Source organism: Drosophila rhopaloa, unplaced genomic scaffold, assembly GCF_018152115.1.
Source record: "Drosophila rhopaloa isolate 14029-0021.01 unplaced genomic scaffold, ASM1815211v1 contig_3, whole genome shotgun sequence".
Lineage (NCBI taxonomy): Eukaryota > Metazoa > Arthropoda > Insecta > Diptera > Drosophilidae > Drosophila > Drosophila rhopaloa.
In genome coordinates this window covers 9,400,277-9,416,599 of record NW_025335123.1, presented here as the reverse complement: position 1 = coordinate 9,416,599, position 16,323 = coordinate 9,400,277, and the positions used below count along the sequence as shown (strand labels likewise).

Below are 16,323 nucleotides of genomic sequence, written 5' to 3'. Positions count from 1 at the left end.
ACAACTGAGAACTTTTTTGGTAAAATTCTCAATGGGCCGTGGTGGGTTTTTCGGCACCGATATCTCACGGGAGGGGGAGGGGGGGTTCGCCTCGCGACTCATAACCGACTTATATAACGCACACAAATGCAGGCAAGCCCGAATCCACCACACGAAACGATGACGAAGGCGCAGGCACCAAAGCTTTTCACCACACACACACACACACACACGTGCTCTTCCGCTCTCTTCCTCGCCTGGTAGTGTGCGTGTTGAGGCGCCTCTGTATGCGTGTTAAAAGCTGCAAGAACTTACAACAAAAACTCAAAGAGTAGCACCAGCGGAGGACCAAAAAATCCAGCGGAATAATGAAAACTCCACTCCAGTGCCAGAAGAAAACGGAAAAAGGGGTGGTGAATTACACACTGTATGAAAAACCCGTGGACACAAGTCCTGCAGCAGCAGGAGACTTCGACAATTACCAAAAGCTGGCAATGGTCTTAGATAAGAGGCCAAATCGACGAGGAGCAGGGAAAAGTCGAACAAGAACTGGGACAATCAGCCAAGCAGTTAGCGATAAATTTCCCCCACTTTTTAGCACACAGCCAGAATAGCAGCACCATCTAGTGAAAACTCAACATTTCCCGGAACTTGAACACATATTTTTTCATTAGTTTGATTAAGTTTTAGAATTTGAGTTCACCTCCGTGGATAATGTTTATTCGTTTTTTTCTTTTTCTTTCTTTATTTTCCTAAATTAAATTAATGTTTAGGTCTTAACTAATGAAACTTAACTTAATGAAATATTTCAAAATCATTCCAGTAGAACCCCCCAATTTTATACAATGTTAGATTAGTTTTATAGTTTTTTATAATATTTAATCAATTAAAAATAGTCACGTGGGGTTGTAAAATAAGATAATATATATTGAAGACCTTTTCATATCAAAAAGAATCTCAGAAAATAATATTTTATAATAGTTATCTGAGTATCTTTTTTCCAAATCATAAAACAAGCTAGTAAGCTGACACAATTTGGACTTAATAACCATATTTCGAAAATGTACTTCACAATAAGTTGTGCAAAAGTCCCAAAATTACTAAGGATAAACACAAGGCTCATACTTTTACAAGCAATCTTCCTCGATCCCCCAAACAATTTATTTACAACTTATTGAGAACAGTAAATTATAATGTATTTCAAAACTATATTTAATGTTAATTTTTGCTAGAAAAAGGAGATCGATTGGAGTCGAATGTTTGGCATGTTTTCTCTCCGTGTAAAAGCAGCAGTTGGCGGGGAAAAAACTTTATCGCCAGAGCGGCAGATACGCGGAATCGTGAAGGCGGGGGAAGTGCGTACGAGCGTATTCCCAGCCAGCGGCGGACGCACCTCAAGAGCGAGTCCTTTTCTTCGAAACCAATCCCCCCACCCCCTCCCTCCCTTCCCTTTTTGGATCCCTACTCTATGACGCGGCTGGGTAACAATCCAGCAATCCAACAAACGAACAAACAAACAAATACATGGCATAACACGATAATAATAAAAATACAAACATTTGCCATTGCGTGTCCCTCAATGACGTAACCCCCCTGAAAACACACAGAAAGACAAAGACAAGCAGAGAGTTGCGGGGGCGGGGGCGGGGATGGTAGGGGGTTGTAAAAGGGGCGGGGCAGGGACGGGCACTGAAACCACATCGAAGTGGGTGGGCGTCGGCGGTACTGGAAGAGCGAGTTCAGTTCGAGTTACGTTGCTGGAAATTTAAATTTTTCCATATGCCTACAGTGCGGTGCAAAAGTGTAAGGCAAGCAACTCGTCTCTCCAAAAAAAAACAACAGGCGTTAAGAAACTCTAAATTCCTGAAAACGGTACCTTGTACATTTTACATTACTTTTTATTTCAAGCAGATAATGAAAACAGCCAATTTAGCAATTACAAGTACTTACTCCATAAGTTTAGGCTCTCAAGTAATTATTATTAAAAAAAAATTAGGTTTTTCACCATAAATCAAAGCAATTTTGATATAATTAAGTATATTGCTTAATTGCTTTAATATTGAATTCCTTATTTATTTAATTGTTTCAAGAAATTATTTATTTTATTGTAATACGTACGCAATCACAGCAACTTTATCACTGGCCACAAATATTGGTGTATAACCTGAACATGTACTAATATTTCTAGCGACTCAAAGTTTTCAGCTTGAATCTATTAATTGCCCGCCTTACACCCTCGAACCGCACTGTACTTGTACACATCTCGCTGGCAGAGTTGTTGTTCCAGTTGTTGCCATGCCATGTTAATTGCCCAGCCAGTGGCCGCATCAGCTTTTATTGCCCTCCAGAGGACGGCGAGGTGTTAATTTCGGGAGCAAGACATCTGCGGATTCTCGCGGATCCTTGGACCAGTTCATAAAAAAAGACTCTTCGGATCGCGCGTGTGGATACACTTTGTGTGTTTATCCATTCAGATGGAAATGGCCAATTTATCAAAATCCAAAGCAAAGCCAAATAAGTTCCAGCTGCAATTAGACGAACTAAACTTTTATGAGTCAGACGGTTCAATGTTTGTTTTTACTTCTGTTTGTTTGTTATGAAATTTTCCAACCCAATCCAATCCCACCTCCTTCTGCTCCCCACCATGATCAAGTGGAAATGAAAATTGAAATGGAATGGAAATGGGAATATTTCTGCTCAGTTTATATGTCCAAGTTGAGTGCAGTGAAAGAAAACTAGCGGCAAACAAAACTCTTTGCCATCAATCAAATTTAGTTGTTTTTTTTTTTTTTTTTTTTGGTTTTTGTTGAACACAGTTTCCATTTCCATTCCGTTTTTTCGGTCGACCCGATTGCGTCACAGACAGTCGAGGGAACTTAATTTTAAAGTTCCCATAAGTTGCTAATCCTCCGGCTCACCCTCGTTCTGTCCCAAGATTTTGCGATACAAAACCAAGAAAAAAATTGGGTGGGGGGGGGGTGTGTAAAAAGGAGGAAACACGAAGAAGACATTGCCGAGTTGTCGTAAGCGCTGACTAATCAGCGTCATTATCAAAAAAGCCACAAAAGCACCACAAAGTACAACATGAAGGGACTTGGGGAATTCGGGAACATTTTGTGATTATCATTGCGAGGCGAAAGTGCTTTTTAATGTCGCCGAGCATTTTAAATAATTAGCTAAAGGGGAGCGGTAATGCAGCAGTGCCCCAACCATCCTTCTTCCCTAAATGCTCCATTTGTAATTAGCCCCCAACGTGCGGGGGCTTCTGTCTTGGCTCATCCGCCAGAAGAAGGAGTTATTTCGCGGCTGGGCTGATCCTCTCTTCCTGTCAAGGAGCGCGAGGTGGCAACCCTCCCAAGGCTGGCAACCCTGACTCCCCCTGATAGCCCACGTGGCGTATGCGGAATGCTGCCCCTTTACGACAGACATGCCCGTCGTTCCCTTGTTTCCCACTTCCTGCGGTGGCCACATTAAATTACTGGGCTCTGGATCAGGGCCTACCGGAACAAGGCGAAGCTACGCACAGGAAAAAAAGGTCCCCTCCGAAAAAAAAAACCAAAAAAATAACATGAAATAATAATAAATAAATTCATTAACATAAAACACGAAGCACAAATGAAGGGCTGGGGTGTCAGGGTGGTTGTGGGTTATGTATTAGGGGAGGGGGGTTAGCTTAGAGTGCTTGGAACAGGGGTGAAGTAGGGATGGAAGCCGACTGGGGGAGGGGGGTGGGTGGCAGCCAGGAATGCGTGACGGCAGACGGAAGCCAGGGCTGGCTCGTTACCTGCCTGGAGATTATCATCAGCGGATTGTTATTGTTTCGGGGATTTTCATTGTGCTTCCTTTTCTGTTTTTCGCTTTTTTTTCATGGTAAGCATCGTTAGCAGGACGACCCCCCACCCCCGGTTGGCCCATTCATTTGCATAATTTTTTATGCAGGGAGGGGTGTCGAATGGCGGTTGTCCCCACTCGAGAGTTTCATCGATGGCGGCAATGTTATCAAATATTTTTTTTCGTTGGACATCAAGCCCGACCAGTGGGTGTTAAGGGCCCCCAACTGGCAGGAGTGTGTGCGAAGGGTTAAAGCACTTTTATGCCTCATCAACGCAGTTTTACGCTCAATGCGCGCCGTCAACTTTTATTAATTGAGTTTTGTATGAAGTGACAAGGGGAAAAATAGGTTGAATGGGCAAAAACCAGTGGACAAAAGGGGCTATTTGGGGGCCAAAACAAAGGAGACGCATCCAAATATAACCCCAAAATGATAAAACAAAAATTAGGGCACTAGAGAAAAGTCACTGAAATGCAGACAAACTTCTGTAAAAGAAACCAATTTAAAAGTGTTCAAATATATTAGATAAAATACAATAATAATGCAAGTTTTGTAGGGGATGTACGGCATAAAAAGAGTTTTTCCTAATTGGGAATGTTCGAGTGTACTTGAACATGCAGGAGTATGGAACACCATCGAAGAAACCAAGTCATTTCCGCTGATTGCGTTGACTGGGCTGCAATGGCCATAAATCAATCGAAGCCACTAAATCATTAGCCATAAATGGCCGCAACCCCACATCATCAAGAAGTTTCAATTGGGCTAGAAATTGGGAATATTTCTGAGTCCGGGCTGTGAGTGATTTCATGTGGTTAGAGCATAAAAACCTTAACACTTTCCTTGATTGGGCGCAGTGGAGCCGCAGGGTCAGGTTATGTGTTCTATGGGGCCGTCCACTTCCACTTCCACTTCTCCCACTCCTCTGGCGGAAGTGGACAGCCATAAAACATGTGGCAAGAACAGCCGCCGCTGCTGCAACAACAACCGCAGAAACTTTAACCATAACCAACTCCCTGGCGAAGGACGACGACTGCTTATCAATTGCCCATGAAAGTATGCTACGAAATTCCTGCTCCCTCCTGTGCGTGTGTGTGCGTGTGTATGTGCGTGTGTGTGTGTGTGTGTGTGTGAAGATTTGCGATAGCGAGCTGAATTCATAAACAATATTCTACATGAATTGTTGCGCCCTTCGGCCCGCCCCACCACATTTCCTTCTGCCTGCCTGAATCGCCCTCTGAATGGCCTTTGCTTTTGTTTTGGATTTCCCAACTTGAGTTCGGGTAGCTTCAATAACATGATTAACTTGATAGCCAAAGGAATCCTGGAAAATCGCCAGAGTAAGCCATTCAAATCGACCCTCCCAAAGAGATTGCCAGAAGAATCTTGCTTAACTCAGTTATATTCAAGAACTTGCATATATATATATATTGCAAAATAAAAATTTGTAATGCAATTACTAAGAACAGAGTTTGTCTTCCTTCCGAGATATTTATGTGTAACATTTTAAATTACTACACATTTTAAAACATCTGGTAAATATATCTAAAATATATTATGGATTTAGACCAGTGATGGCCGGGCAAATAAAACAGAAAGTATTGTTTTTGAATCCCTAGAAATAACATTTCTTTAGGTTTGAAAAATATACCCCAAGTGATTTTGATTAACCTAATAATATGTCTTAAAGTTAGCAAAAGTTATTCACATTAAGTTAACTAGGAATTTCACAACACCAGAGATATTTGTGGCACACCCACCTGTTTAATTTATTTCATACTGAGATTTCACTTATTTGTGTTGAAAAAAGGCATTCACGTGGCGACTTTTCCAGACCGCAGTTTTTTGGTTCCGCATTTTTTTAGAGTTTCCCCAGATGGGGGGCAACCTGCTCGGGAGCAGCTTCCGCACAGACACCTCCGGGCTCCCCTGGCTCTCAGTTTCCCATGGAGTGGCTCCTCCTTGCCACCGCTTTTCTTCTATTTCCATGCTTTCCATTTCCCTGGCCCATTCCACTTTATGTAGCAGCACTAATGGCGCTTTATTATTGGCAAAGTTGCCTGGCCCCGGTTCCCAGAATGTGGATAAGGTGTGGGGGAGGGGGGGTGTCTAAAGAGAGATATAGAGAGGGGAGGGGGTAAGCGAGTAAGTGGCGGAGTGGCGGAGTGGCAGGGGGGGAGGGGTTTTTGGAAGCAGAGGCGAGCAGTGGATGCTTTTGGTTGAGCGGCAGCCAATTTATATGGAAATAGATGCGCGGCACATTTTCAATGCGGATTTTCCTATCCCTCCATCCTATTTTACCCACTTCCCCCCCTCCCCCTCTCTCCTCTTGAACCACCAAAACTCTCTAGAGAATGTGGGGTTTGGGAAGTGGAGACAAAAATCGATGCCCCTGGGAATGAGTATAAAAATGAGAATCTCAATCGTTGCGCCCGACACTGAGACTGAAGATTACTTTGCCCCCACCCCTCCCATCCCCTCCCCGCCCCCAGAATACCCTCAAATTTTACGGTGTTTCCTTTCTTTTCTTTAGCGCCTATGAACCCATCCCACCGCCCACCCATGCTCCACGCCCACATCCATTGTTTGGGCCGCATCATATTCCAACAAATTACGTGGCAAAAGGTCGTCCTGCCATGGGTCAAGCTCTTAAGCGGTGAAACGGTCAAATGTTCCAAACCTATTCAATGGCGCAAACTTCTAAAAATAGAAATATATAACGCGTCGAAAAGCGACCAAAAACAAATGAAGTCTCAGAGAAGGAGAGCATAAGTCGAAGGACGAAATACTCTGCCTGGACTCCAAATAAAGGATAATACACAGGTGCACATTGAGTGTTTCGATATTACTACTACTACTGTCAATTAGGAATACCAATTGCAATCGAAAAACCTAAATATTCATATTATTAAAAAGAGTAACTGCAATATAAATAATACCGGATTATTTATATTTAAAATGTTCTTATTAATAATATGGTAAGTTATTCGATAAGTTGTCTATTAGTGTTTATAGATTCATGTTTCGATCATATATTCTTTATATATTCTGGGTCAAAGCTACCTCAAAAATAGGAAAAACCACATTACAGAGCGTACGTGCGTAGATTCTCGCTCCTTGAATCCACTCCTGCACCTCCTTGCTTTCACTTAAATCTACCAAATTGGTTTTTCCTCGACCAGCAAATCGCTAAGGCAGCACATTTTCTACTTTCACTTACCTACGCCGGCCCGCTCTTGGCTTTCTATTGATCAAATCAATTACACAATCATATGCCAAGCCAGCGGCACGCCTTGCCAAGCGATATCGTATCCCCGTCAACCCATCGGGGGATTCCCCCCGTCGAGCAGTACTTGCCTCTTTTCCATTCTGACACTTGCCACACGACTTTCAATCAAATCAACCGCGCCAACAATTACCCACACACGAGCCACGCCCACACCTATCGCCAGGACCAATGCCGCCCCCAGTGAACGCATTTAGCCAAAGCAAATGAAGGTTAAACCGGAAGAACAGGGCTGGAGGAAATGGGAGCTGAAGGTGATTTGGGTTTGCCTCTGAGCGCAGTATGAGCACACAAAATTATTATATAGTAAATATTCCTCTTGGATCTATTAATGAGCCCAAAGGTCCAAATCGGGGTCACCGAACCCCAACATGGCACAGATTCCATGACCACAACTAAGGTCAAATCGAAATGTAACACAAATGTTAATTCATGTTAATAGATTATTAAGTTAATTTGAAGTGTGAAGCCAATAAGTCAAGTTATGTGCTCTAAAAAATAATGTTTGGGTCACCTTCCTGCAACCATAAAATGTTTAACCAAAATTCACAAAGATTAAAATGTAATATTTATTGGCATTTCATTAGAAAGTAGATACTGACATTAAAATTGGGATTCGATGGGTCACCTTATGGAATGAAAAGTATATGTCTGGGTCACATTTCTGTTGGGATGGGGTCAACCAACCCTATCCTGGATAACTGTTAATTTGTAATCATTTTTTCCAAGCAATTCATTAACACTATTAACCCGATATATATTATTTATTAAACTTGAACAAACACCCAGACTAATTTAATTTTGAGGTCACTCCATCCCTGGACTCCACCCACAAAAACAGCGAGGAATTTCGTTCACTCAATTTTTGTCAAATTTTTGGCGTTGTTTTTGTGTTTTTGGCACTCGTCGAATGGGGATGGTGATAAAAGTTGTGTGGAGGGGGGGGTATTGGATGGGGGGGGTGTATTGGGTGGGGGGTGGAATACCCATGGGGCAACTGGCGTGGGTGCGAACATTTTAAATGAATTTTACGCTTGATTTTAGTTTCAATTTCAATTCTGTGAGCTGTCGCCGCTCGACTCAGGTGCATTTTCATTTTCATTTTTGGGGGAAGGGGGGGTCGTGCGGGAGGAAGGAACACGGGAGGACGAATTCAATGGGCCAACGAAAAGTTGCAGCAAATAAAAGTTGCAAGTGTTTGCCAGGAGGATGGGGCATGAGGCAATGCCCATGGAAGCTGGATGGCAGAGTCAGGTAGTCAGGAACTAAATCTGTGGCAAGAATGGCGGGGGGGAGGGGGTCGAAGTTTAAATTGAGTGACATTTTGCCGCAATTGACTGTGCCGAAAGTTTTGAGACTCCCCCGCGTTTTCCCATTTCTCCTCAATTGTTTGGCAAACTGGACTGGGACCATCCATCGTGGGTGCAATTTGTAAGGAGGATTGGATGGTGCAGATAAGGTTGGTCGGTAAATGGAAACCCTGTTGCATGCCCAAACTGTCACACGAGCGAATGTTGCACATTATGTCAGAGGCGAGTAGCGATGTTTGGCGGATGGTGGTGCTCCGAAACTAGATATCAATTACTCAAATTCCGCATCCATTTACCCCCCGCTTGTTCACCAAACTTCCATCGAAACAAGCCCAAAACTTCATATGGATTCAGAAGTTAGTCAGGTAATTTAGGGTAGCACAATTAAAGCAAATAATACTGAATAGATTGCAGCAGACAGAAACTTTGAAGCCACTTTCCAGGGAGTTGAGGGCTTTCCTCTGTGGTATAGTAATACAAACACGAAATGTTCTTGAAAGCCATTTTGTTATTGTGTTATTTCAACTTGATTATGAAAGAAGTCAAATAAATGTACTACTTATACTGCATTTCGGTTCTACATAATACTAACAAAGCAAGCAATCTTTTGCTAAATAATAATTAATAATATTTAGCTAGCAGTTCATGGCTAAGTTATGTAGATAGTCTATAGCCATAAGATATAAGTTGTTTTTAAGATTCTGTGCGGATCCTTCCGATTTTTAAGAAAATACAATTTATTATTAGAGTAACCACCTTAATGAGTCTTATTTTGGTCTTGATGGTCTTGATGGTCTTGAAAACTCTTAAAATATGTCTAAAAGTATCCAGTGAAATAATACAATAGAATCAGGACTACCAATTTTTATTGTTGCATACTATTAGACACCTTTATAAGTGAATTTAAAAAAAACACGAGCAATTTCTGTGGTATCCCCTATATTTATACAATATTTGCTATGTGTGTTTCCCTCGGATTTTTGTACGGCAAGTATTGTGAAGATTGTTAATTCGCCTTATACGCATTTTTCGCATTTCTCACTTGGTTTACTTCCATATGTTTGTATTTTGTTGTCCGTATTCGCGTTTTTGTCCGTGACGCGGCTTGCACTTTTGCTGCTCCATTTCCTTTCGGTTTTTTTTCCAGTCACCAGCAATTATTGATTGGTTTTTTTTGGGGTTTTCTTGGGTCCAGTTCGGTTCGGTTCAGTACCGTTTGGTTTGGTTTAGTTGGGTTCGCATTGGTTTCGATTCGGTTTCCTTGGCTGTCCTTGACTTTTGCCTGGCTCGCACTTTGCGAACACTTTTTGGCAGCCTCATTGCCATCGACCCCCCGCTTTTCCGCCTTCCCGCCTTCCCGCTTTTCCCCGCCTTGTTATTGTTGGCTGACCAAGTTGTGTGAGAGTTTCAAAATAGTTTGCTTTCTTTTGCGTTCCTTTTTTTTTTTTATGTTTTTTGTTGCACGTTTTGGCCGAGTGACTTCTCTTTGTGTGTTTGTCCTGGGGACAAGGAAGGTGGGGCATAGTCAGCTTTAAGGCAATTTTTCGGCTTTGTTTCGCCTGCAGTAAACATTTCATGTTGTTGTTGTTGACTGTTTGAGGGCCGAATCTGCCTTTAAACAGTGGGCGGCGACGTTCGCGGGGGTGAGGTAGTGGGCCGTTGTCTATTTTGGAAACTCTTGCAGAACTGAAAAAGAAAATTTCAGACGAGTTCAACCAAACTGAAACGCCAGTCGCACAGTCTGTGGCTAAAGTAAGTGCTCCACGGGAGGCAAAACTAAGCATAAACAAGTACATATTCTTGCGATAATTGCCCATACAATAAACACTAGTTCGTGGCTCTTCCCTTTTTATGGCGAAGCAAAGTACTTTGATCATTTTCTTTATTGCTCAAAGAGCTTTTTTATTACTCGGGCCTTTTTTTATTTGCTGAAAAAAAATCAATTTGAAAGTGTTATTTATTTATGAGGCATAATAGGAAAATACGCAGCTAGTCATGGTCAAATAAAAATTCTATGGAGTTGGTGGATATATACATATAATACCAATAACAAAGATTAAAACACTAAAAATAATTTTAATTGACTTGACCCTATATTTTGATTTCATTTTACTGCAAATAAGGTCAGAATTTTCTAAAATGTTTTCCTAGTGCGAACATATTTTCCTATCCGGCCAAAAAGTATTTTTATTATTCAAATTTATAAATATTACAGAAATAAAATACACGTTATAGTTGTTTCTAGGTCCTCAAAGACTTAAAGTTAAAGAATCTCGAGTTGTGTAATATGATATGATATATTTTCCGCCATGAGGATACTTCTGCCCAGCACTGTAACTTTTACACTTTGTGAGCTCTGACTTGCAACTTTTTCGCCATTTTGGTGGTCCACTCGTTTGGGCTGCTTTGGTGTTTTATATTCTCAAAGACATATGCCGCTGCTGCAGAACTCGTAGATAAATTTTTTCTTTGGTTTTGCGTTGTGCTCTTTTATTTATTTTTTCTGCGCAAAGAAAACTCTGTATGTGTGAGTGTGGTAACATTATGAATACATATGTAGACCGACGTACATTTATGCATGGCTCTGCCCTTTCGCATTTTGTATTAAAAATTTAGAAAAAAAACCAACTAGAAACGAAAAGTTTTTGCCAAAGTTGCCTCGGGTCACACGTGTGCTGCCGCTATTGCCCCCTAACCCCCACCACCACCCCTAGCTATTGCCTTTATTATTATTTATTTCATTATATGTTTGCTCATTTTGTAAGCGAGATTTCACTCTCTCTCTGTCTTTCTCGTTGCTAATTATTAGGCTCATTTCGCCAGCATTCTATATGCACACGTGGACGTGAGTGTGTTTATGAGTGTGTGTGTACATGTGTGTGTGTGGGTGGGGGAGCCCATAAAAGTATGCAGCGAAACAGGGGCACGGCTGACTCATAAATCTGCCTGCGCATGTGGACAAATGTCCACACAATTCCGACACAACAAATTCATTTGCGCCCAAATGAGGCGATTGCGGGGGCGTGGCCATCCCACAGGCATCATTTGTATCGCATAATTACATATTTACAGACACCGAAAAAATAAATAATCTTATTAAGCAACCGAAGGTCAGTCACAAATTACTACAAGAATAAAACAAATCAAACTAATTGATAATTTGGCTGTTTTGTAGAGATCTAATCAATAATTTTGTTTAAAAAAATCAGAAAATTTTAGATTTTTTTTGTTCAGACAAAATTAGTTATCCATTGGCAATTTAACAACGAAAATAAATTTTATATAAAATCTCATTCTGTGATTTGTTGCAGTTTTATATATATTTAATTTATCTATGTAATAAAAATTTGTTTAGTTATCTGGGGTGTGTGAATCGCAGATTTCATATTGATTTGGAGCACATACAAGAATTAGAAATGTAACGGGATTGTAACAGAGAATTGAAATCAATTATACAAATGTATAACGGATTGCTGAGAAAAACAAAACAAAGTGTCCATTAAATATTATTCAAAGTAATTTAGGATTCCTATCAGAATTGTAGCCCAAAGAGGTTTTCAACGTGGAATTTTTTTTGTGTTCAGAGATGGGAGGATGTGGCTGATGGGGAGGGGGGAGGGGTGTACTGGGTTAGGGGTTCGGGGTTCGGGGTTAGAGCGAGACGTCAGCCTCAAGTTAATTGCTTAATAGTCGAGACATCAATAAATCAAAGAAAAATGCGCGTAAGCATAAAGCAAAAAACGGCGACGACAACAAAGAGAAATGGTTGTTGTGGGCGGTTGGGGCGAGGTGTTGCGGCTGCCTGCGCAAATGCAAACAGACTGATTGATGGCGGCAAGTGATTTATTTATGTTAATGCGAAGGATTCAGAGGGAGAGAGTCGGCGTCAGGGCATCAAAGTAAACGAGTGCTGACAGGATTTCCAAAAAGGCGAAATAGCCAAAAAAAAAAAAAAAAACCACTTTAATAATATTTAAGACTTTTGGAATTATAGATACTTTGAAAATTTAAATCAGTTAATGAACCTTGCCCATTTCATCAGTATGTGTTCGTTAATATAAGTATACCTAGTGTTTATTTAAACCAGCGATAAAATAATAGGACTTATTTTCAGGCCAACTATTTCAGCGATATTTCGACAGACGATAGCCAATTACGATAACTAGGTAGATTTGGCGGGAAAAATGCGAAACTGGAAGCGCAGAGATGACAGTCTTACTGTTGGGCGGAACTCCCTCCCCAGTCCAAGCCCCTCCACTCCCATTCCGGGGGCCCTTCGGCATTTTCACCTGCGACATTTGTCGTTGTACGTGATTCGAGCAACGATTAATCAACTGCGTGGGCGCCGGAGGGAAAGCGAGATGAACTCTGGCACTCCGGCGATAACAAAAGCACACGCACGATTCCGATGACGATGTTCCTCTAACTTAAAAAAATGTAATCGATTACATTTGAGTAATTTTACTCTAAGTGAATCGCTAAAAAATAAGTCGCTTGGGTTTTAAAATCACTATAAAGGTTTCAAAAAGTATTGAAAGATATATTTGGAATTAGGAAGTGCCATTCGTAATAAGTCACGAAAGACGTCGCCAATTTTTAATTCTATCCCTTGCTCCTTTATAAGTTATTTAGAAACCCTGAAGAGTTATTTTTTTGCACCTAATTGTATTTTAATATGGAATTTTTTAGTTATTTTGAATTGTTAATTTGCAATCCTGGCCAAATGCTCGAAACATACGATGTAACAGTCTGAGGGACAGCCAGGCGACAAGGAAGACATCAAATGAATTTTAATACGCGCCAGGGGAGTCGTCAATAATTAATCGGACAAATGGCCAGCGGCGAGGCCGAAGTTTTCGGGTCTCTCGTCTTGTTCTTTTATTGGCGGTGCTTCAATAATTGATTATTGCGAAATGGACTGCGGAAATGGCACGAGTTCATTCAATAATAATTCCGATTCGCCAGCGACATCTTTGTCGTGTTGGTGGCGCCTCTTCGACTGCCCCGAAAATCGCTGCAAAAAAAAGGGGGGATGGTCCAAGGAGGGGGCATGAATAAACATCAATAGGAATTTTATTGTGAAAATATTTGTCGCTGCCGGTGCTGTGGGTCAACAACAAGAACAACATCAACAAAATACTACACAGAAAAAAGTCACATTGAAATGGATAAGTCAAAAAGGAAATTTACATATTTTGATATGTGAACCATATTAAAGCAATATGCATTTTTAGACCATTTTTCTTTGGTAGCCAATTTCAATTTTGACCTCTGCAAAATAGCTCAGCTAGATATTTTTACAAACCATTAACTAATTAATGGTATGCATATTCGTTTTCTTTCTGTGTACAGAGACCAGCCTGGCAATGACCGCAAACAGATAGAAAAAGAAAATAACAGAGGGCAAATTATAGAGTAAACGAAAGTCATGGGAATTTATTGCCGTGCTGTGTGCAAACAAAAAGATAGAAATATCGTACAAACAAAGTTCACTTTAATAGCTCACACTAGTAAATAATTCCCAAGACGATATGTGTCCAGCAGTACATGTGTAGAAGTAAATACATATGTAACTTTTTTTCTCATGGAATGTTTTACCATATATGTATATGTACATAGAAAAGACTCGATGGGTATTTATTTTTAGTTAGTTTCGCAATTAGAGCAACTTATTGTAATTAAAAATTGTACCATCCGGTTAAAATAAAACAAGGAACTAACCAGTATATAAGCTCATTAAAATATAACAAGTAAGCGACATTTGGCAATATATTTTTAAAAATTATTAATAATACCGAAGCACACCTAGAAATTAGATATAACTAAATATTACTGGCTTTTGTTTGTGGGCACGAAAAAAATGATGCAAAAATCAAAAAAAAAATATTATTTTTATGCTGAAAATAGAATTTTAAAATATGCTGAAGCTAATATGTTCCCCTTTCTCTTTCTGCGGAAAATTAATTTTTTCAAATCGATTTGGTTTTTTTCTTTGCCTTTTGCTTGACCTTTTTCGTGGCGATGCGTGAACGATGACGTCGCCGGCAATAAAATTGATGTCACGTTTTTATGACGCCGTTGATAAGTCGTTATCTTTGATTTCAGCACGCAGGCTCGGTCTTAGTTTCCGTCTCCCTTCTACACTCGACCATTATCCTTGTTTTGTGTCCGAGACGCAAGTTTACAAAGCCGCATGCCTCACACCCACACGCACAGCACCCACACACACACAGCACCCACACACACCTACAAAAACACCAGAACACGCACACCCACGCAGACATCGACAATTGCGTCAGGTGGTCGCGGTCTTGCGGTCATTATTCTTCTCCTTTTCTCCGCTTGGCTTTTGTTGTTGTTTCCTGTTTTTTTAATTTACGCCCAGTTCAATTTACGCTTTTTGTTTTATCTCCAGCTCATAATTTATTGTTTTTGTCTTTTCTCTTCGTTTCGCTGGCATTTGCAAATTGAAAACAAGATGTAACGCAATGGTCGTGAGTCGCGACTTTGAGATACTCTACCCACTGTCCGCTAACCAAATACATTGCCTACTTTAAGGCGACGTTTATTTTAAAGGTTTAAATTAGGGCAGATACTTAATGCCATCTTAACTTAATTAAATAACTAATTACCTTGATATTAATGTCTCTTCTATATTTGGTATGGGTTCTCTCAGCAATGATGGCCTATAAATATTGCTTTAAGATAACAAATATTTCACTGTTGTTACGCACTTTTGCACTAGTACAATGTACCCCCCCTTGGTAAACGAATAATGGGTATAAACAGATGCGCGACCTTTTGTTGTTGGCAAACAACGGTAACAATTGCTGGCGCTTTTTGGTAACTGCTCTTCCTCACCGTTGTTTGTGCTCGTGTTGTTTTGTATGCTTTACGAGCGCCGCAGAGAACTATAAAACGCAGCAGCAGCAGCAGCAGCAACAGCAAAGTTAAAGAGAAGAGAGAAGCAAGATGGACCTTTACCGTTGTCCGCTCCTGCTCCTGGCCGCGCTGCTGTCGTCGCTGCTGGCGTCGCTGCCCGCCCAAGCGCAGATCCTGGGCCGCGGCCACTGCCGCCCCACCCTTATTCGAGTACAGGTGGGCGGCACAGTGTGCGAGCGCCTCTGCTACCGCCGCGACTACCGCGGTCCGCCCCTCCTCTGCCGCCGCGTCCACAGCTCGGGATTGGTGCCCGTCTGCGGCAACGGCTGCTGCCTCAGCGGTCCCAACTGCATGCAGCTCCTGTACACCTAAACCATTGATACTGCCATAATTAATGGGCCTCAGTACTCGTAGGACTAGACAAATTATTAAACTAAAAATTATTAAAATAAAAAAACAAAATACAATGAATCTCGGCTTAAAACTTACAAATTAAGTAGGACATTATTTTTACATTTATTTCTTCGATTGTTCGTATTTAAGCTATATGATATAGTCATCCGATCCGACTTATGTATATACTACCTGCAATAGAAAAAACACTTTTGGGTAAGTTTCATTAAAATAACTCTAAAAATGGAGACAATAGTTTGCATAGAAACAGAAAGACGGACATGGCTAGTTCGACTCTTCTGATGATAAAAATATTCAGATCGTTTAGAACACGCCAGCCTTTAACCAACATGTCGGATGAGTAATATTTTGACATAACATATAATAATACATAATTTTTGTGACACCTTTAGATCAGTACAGTTTCGTTATAAAAACAGTAGTATTTTGTCCCAGAAGGAAATTCATTATCAACCAACCCTAGAATTTCATTGGATTTAAATGTGGCTGAAACATTACATAACAAAGCTTAGTAAATTCTAGATTGATTTGAACCACAACAGCAACTGTGGCATGCCTAATGCAATTGCAATTAATTCCTGAAATATAAATTACTTAAATCAAACTATGTTGCATGCATAAAT

General features: G+C 40.8%; 1 protein-coding gene across 1 annotated transcript; it reads left to right on the top strand.

Annotated features, from left to right (window-relative positions):
• The first annotated feature begins 15,376 nt into the window (after positions 1 to 15,376).
• LOC108045036 lies at positions 15,377 to 15,658 on the top strand. The gene has a single exon (XM_017124210.1). It carries the CDS (start codon positions 15,377 to 15,379, stop codon positions 15,656 to 15,658), a length of 282 nt encoding a protein of 93 aa, XP_016979699.1.
• Positions 15,659 to 16,323: the final 665 nt, after the last annotated feature.